The sequence below is a fragment of the Anas acuta genome, chromosome 5 (genome assembly GCF_963932015.1).
Source record: "Anas acuta chromosome 5, bAnaAcu1.1, whole genome shotgun sequence".
NCBI lineage: Eukaryota > Metazoa > Chordata > Aves > Anseriformes > Anatidae > Anas > Anas acuta.
The window spans coordinates 54,912,213-54,918,212 of record NC_088983.1 but is presented as its reverse complement, the minus strand read 5'-3'; the positions used below and the strand labels follow the sequence as shown (position 1 = coordinate 54,918,212).

At 35.7% G+C, this 6,000-nt stretch overlaps 1 protein-coding gene across 4 annotated transcripts in view; it reads right to left on the bottom strand.

The window, feature by feature from the left end:
• Nucleotides 1–523: 523 nt before the first annotated feature.
• The window catches only part of NELL1 (neural EGFL like 1), a 284,268-nt gene continuing 278,791 nt past the window's right edge, over nt 524–6,000 (bottom strand). For all 4 annotated transcript variants that reach the window (XM_068684942.1, XM_068684943.1, XM_068684941.1 and 1 more), the window contains 2 exons: nt 4,445–4,669; nt 524–2,503 (listed from right to left, as the gene is read on the bottom strand). In XM_068684942.1, coding sequence (XP_068541043.1) covers nt 2,453–2,503; nt 4,445–4,669 — 276 coding nt within the window. In that variant the 3' untranslated portion in view covers nt 524–2,452. The remainder of the gene's footprint in view (nt 2,504–4,444; nt 4,670–6,000) is intronic.

Below are 6,000 nucleotides of genomic sequence, written 5' to 3'. Positions count from 1 at the left end.
AGCGTAACTGCTTAAAATACAACATAAACAAAGAAGCCTGTGCCAATATCTTGACTTTGTGTAAACAATTCAAGCCATACTACTCTGAAGATAATGACATAATGTTGTATAAAATGCTCTGAAAGGGTGTTGTTGAATTAATCTGCGTTTGGGTTCTAGAAGAAAATCAGAATGCACAGTGAAAAAGTTCTGTGCTCCTGTTGAATACCATCGTAACAAGGTCTGGAGCTTCCAGAAACCATCTTATGAAAGGGCTTCACTATTGTGAGTTAAATTGGAAAAGAATGATTTTGAAACCCTGTGCTGTCATTAATCCCATTCACAAAGCTTCAGAAATCCATGGTATGTGACAGACTGGAATACAAGATTTTGTCTTACTAAGTATAAATGAAGTATTTCTTACAATTATGATAATACATCTCGAGGCAAACACTCCTTCTCCTTTTAGCAACATAATGAATTCAGGTCTGGAAAGGACAGTGATTAGTGTTTTAAACTTCTGTTAATAAAACTAAAGGAAAGCTATCTGTACATAGGAGTTTATTTAGATGCCCACAAGTTTTAAATCATTCCCCTTTATATCTCAGCCCACTGGATATCTCATCCAACTGAATTACCATTGGGTTTTACAGTGTGATATACAAAATGAGCTGACATGATTTACAAACATCCTTTGAGTATCATATAAAACACAACTGTTTCCCTTATTATACAATCATTAGGGCAATGCAAATATAGTCAAATACATTAGTAGCTGAAAATGATGGGGTATTTTAAGAAAATAAATTTAACTTTACCACACAGACCTGTTAGATAAAACAAGTAATGTTTAAAAAAATGGAATAAAATTATCTGAGTGATAGCAAGTCATTTTTATATTTTTCCACTTTTCTCCTTATAAGAAACATGATAGTACTTGATCTAAAAGACTTGATTTTTTAATTTTATATTCATTTCATTTTTTTTCATTTTTTTTCATTTTTTCATTCTTATTTATGTTTCAGTTTTTCTGCATGAAACGATGAAAACCTCACAAATATAGACTTTCCAGACTGTATTCACTATACTTATTTCTGCACTCTTTTCCACATACTCAGTGCTTAATTAAATGAAAAGCAAAAAACACTACACAAATGAGCAGAAAAAAATACAACAGCACATTAAAAAGGTGACGTTAATCTGCAGGTACCATCGTCATAGAAATATATTCTTGTTCTAATGCCACAAACTTTCTAGCCTCATGAAAAAAAAGAATAGACATAAGCTGAAGAGAGTCTAAACTCTAACCTCAATATAGGGCTAAGAGTTTTCATTTTTATTTCTAAACTTATGTATTAAAAGACACTGTGTGCATGGTAAATTTAAAACTAAATATTTTTAAATGTCATAAAATAAGAGAAAACTTGTTTCTGAACTGTTAATTGGGTAATGAGATTTACCGAGCGTTAAGATCTACTGTCCTGCGTGCCACTGGTAGAGCTGCTTCTGCACTTTGTCATTATGGTAGCAGTAACTGAGAATGGTGGACATCATTATTACTGTAAATACAAAAAAGAAAAAACTCTGAACTAATCAATGATGTTATAACTGACAGCAAAATCTAACCTAGTCATTTTAAATTAGTTCATCTTAAGGCCGACTGTTTTATCGTTGCACAATTCAGAAGAATTATACCCTTTTGCAGCATTTGTAGTTTCTCTTGCAAAACAGAACACTGATAAAGACTAATGGTTCTTTTCTGAACATGTGTTGAAATGGTGAGGCTAAGTTTTAGTACCATTTCTCGCTATAGGAGTCTTGCTGCTGCTTCACACATTTGGAAAAGAAAGTGCTTCTTTGCTATTTCACTAAGTTCATGGCATTTATTTTTATATTTTTTAAAGACAGACTTTGATTACTTCCATTCTGTCCAATCAAATATACCTTTGAATGTTTTAAAATGTTGGACAGACGTGAAATATAAGTACTATGCAATTTGACTGTACATACATACATATTTTCATAAATACATCTGACAGGGACCTTGGAACTAAGTATGTGATATCATGGGACAAAACCACAACAGGCTGTTTTGTTTGTAAAATCTAGATCCAAAGGAAGAAGAGCTGAATTCTATCATGTTGTCAATACACAAATTAAAACAAAAATACAGCTTTAGTTTACCTATGAAATAATTTAAACATATTTGCAAATGTCTTGACAGGAAAAGTGTGTAATTTACAACACTGAAAACTTTTAACAACCATTGACTTATATGCGCTGTACTGTAAGTCACCCGGACAAGGCTAGCAAGGATGAGCATAGTGATAGGTCCCAAAGGCAACTCCCAAACATCTTCCTCATGCGGAGACTTTGGTAATTGTCTGTTGTATAAAACACCAACGCATACGGCTTCATTGCAGATGTTAACTTCATCAGTGTTCCTCTCCCAGCACGGTCCAGTTCAAGTACATCAATTATTGTTGAGACACTCTAAATCCACTGAGCAGCAGACGTTCCCATTCTGCACAGACAAACAAGCAGGTGTCAATCACTGCTGCAGAACAAGCTACAAAGAGCAAAGGAGATCGTAGCTGGCAGAGGTAATTCTACCACACACAAAAAAACACCTGCTTAAGCCATCATCCCAGGTTGTCCTCATAGATCCCAACAGGGATGGCTTTTTAAGGAGGCTGCTTTTCTAAGTAGCACTCTAATTATCTGTTCTTTTTCTCTCTGTACAGACCGTATCTGCCAACAGACAGAACTAACCTGAACTACAAATCTGGTTGTAAACAACTCAGTGGTCCTCATGACAGAACACAGTACAACAGCAACAAAGATGATTCAAGTTGGTTTGTCCCATGCAAGAAAGTTAGAGTTTTAATCTGGTGCATACTGGGAAGCTCTCAATTTTTCTGAAATATGCCCATCTTTCAGATTCTTGGTTTAATCAATATGAAAAACTCTGAAGAATGGCAGAAAAGCTAACTTCCGTAATTCACAGCCCTGAAACAACAGCTTGGTTTCCCACAGTGAACACAAGAATATTTTGTGTAATATAAAGCAGTATTTTCATAATTCAGTTTGTTAATTTTTGTTAAAAAGCAAGAGAAGATCAGTTTTCACTTAGAGTGATACAAAGCACAAAATTCATGGTTCAGCTTCCATGGAGTCTGAAAATAGCAGCAAACAGGATACTGTCATCTGGTTTTTATTAGTCCTTTGTAAACAGAATGTATCTACTACAGCCTTAAGTCCACAGTGACTAGCTTTGGTGACAACTACCTTAAGATACTTTTTCCTGACCACTTAGAAATTCACTTTTTTTTTTTTTCCTGAGGGACACCATATTATGGATCACCAGCATCACCTCTGTATAAATACAAATATAACTTCACAGAAAATTGCACTTTTTAATCTGGACCGTTTTGCCATTTCTGCTTATATCACAGCCTCTAAAACATTTACTCATGTACAACTGAAGGGCAGTGAACTGTAGCAAAGGGCAGGAGCAGGCAAGAACCTAGCGGACCAGACCAGATGCCAGAAAGGTTACAATTTCAAACTGTAAGCTCAGTAAATGGGGAAGTGCAGCATCCAGGCACAAGGTTCACACTGCATACATTGTGACAGGAGAACAGCTGGGGAAACAATGCCTGAAACAATTCCCAGAAAATGCTGGAAAATAATTTTTCTAAAGTTCTGGTCCCTCCTACATTTGGGCAGCCCCAAAGCAGGCACTTTGTGGAGGCTGAGCTTGCTAGCCTGGAGCTCCTCCTGGCACACACTGCTCTGCATTATCTGCCTTGTTTAGAGACAATTGCCTTTACCCTTTCTCTGGAAAACTGCTGGCATTGGCAGTGTTCATTATGTACATACTTATGGGTTAGAGTACTCCCTACACAGCGACCTCTTTGATCTACTCAGAGAGTGGCAAATAAAGCAGGTGTGCCCTTGCTCTCTCCCTGGACAAAATACATGACAATGGAATAGAAACTAATAGGGAATAGAAACTATGGCATTTCCCTCCCACTTCTCTTATGGAAGTGCCTTCATATGAGGTTTCTACTTGTATACTTGCTGGTGAAACTTGTATTAGTATTCTTGACTCCGCTTACCAGTTCTGCAAAAGACATTTTCATAATCATTCACATGAATTAATTATTAAAATGTTAGCCTAGTTTCATACTAAGAATGCCTGAAAGGCTCACCAACAGAATGTCTGTAAATTGTGCTAGGATATTACATAGCTGTGCTCAACATTTCGAAGAAAACAAGCACAGATTGTTCTGTTTCCACCCTGCAGACCACATAAGACACATTTTTTGGTATGCTACTTTTTCTGCCCTCAGGTCTGCTTCACTTCACAGCAATCTGAATATGAGCTTCCAAGGGCAGAAAATGACCCTGTTTTTATGTAGTAACAATCATTTCCATTACCATTCAACCTTGTCCATCGTACCTTGCATTTGCAGGTTGTACAAGGAGATCCCACCATGGTCCATACAGCACCACTAAGTCTTGTAATTCCATAGCCATCTAGACACGTTTTCCTGATGTCATAGGTGATGTTGTCAGCCAGGCAGGGGTCACTGACGCAGTGGGGACAGCACTCTCCTTCTGAAATAGCTGTGTACTCGCAGTTTAGATTGGGGCACAAAAGAGGCCAACAGTCCACTTCCCCTTCCTGTAAAAATTTGAAACAAAAAAATTTGAAATTGAAACAAACCTCACTGAATACATTTCCATTTGTTAGCTAACTTTGCATCCAGTCAAATGGAAAACATTCATTTTGCCAGAATTGAAATAGATTTAATGGATCAGCTTCTCAGCCTGGTTGATCATGTAACTGCATATTTAAATACTGAAAGTTTTCTAAATGTAGCAGAGTATCATTTGCTTGTTTCTTGACTAAAAACACCACCATAGGAAGAGAACTTGAGTTCTTTGGGTTTTTTAAAGACAGCATTAAATACTGGTTTACAATAACTTTCCATAACCTACAATTTTTGCAGAGATGGCCTTGCAGACTTATGCCCTTATGGGCACATAAAATCTCCGTGCAGTCACAGCAACTGTTTAAACAGGAAAATAACAATGCAAATATACCTAAGTTAGCATGTTTGAGAAGCACTGAACATAATCTAACTAGCAACAGTCAAAAGCTATTTTACTGTCAAATGCTAGAAGAGTTGTTAGAACAATACCTGCAATACGTGTTATCTTCCACTTAGTGGAACTTAAAAAAAAAAAAGATAGATATAGCACGGATTTACTGAATTGGTGTCTTTTAGTTCTGTATGTCTGTTAACCTAATCATAAAATTACGCAAAGAAATGCTGACCACAAACTCAGCATCCTTTGTAAAACACCTCACATTTTATATTTGCCATTGCTGCTGTCTGCCAATGTTTCTTGCTGTTCTTTTGCCAACATAAAAACCACCTTAGGAGAATACAAAATACAATACTTATTGCTCTATGTTACAGATAATTATCTCTTAACAGTAACTTAGCTTTGAATGTAATTTGTTTCCTGATGCTCAGACACCTCTTGATTAATATCACACGTAAAAACAATGTTATACAGACAGCTATAAATGGAAAACTGATAATTTTAATGAAGTTCACTGCTGCACTAATTAGTATATCTGTACAAAAATTAAAGCTGTAGGGAGATAATCTACAGTGCTTAATCAGAAAAGAATGTTCTTTATTTTGTATGTTTGTCTAGTAATTTTGGTTTTCTTTATTTTTTTTTCTTTTTCTTTTCTAATTCACCATGTGGCACTGTCACTCTGTTTTTTCAGCTTCTGCTGAATTAAAAAAGAAAATTGCCCTGTCCATTTTGATAAGACAGGTTTAAAATTAAAAACTGAAACTCTTCCATCAAAATCCATCACATGTGAAAGAATCTTTAAAAAATATTTAAAGATAAGATGACATTATAAAAGTTGTCAGAAGTAGACAAACACTTTAAAAAAAAAAAAAAAGGTTAATATAGCATTAAGGTTTCCAA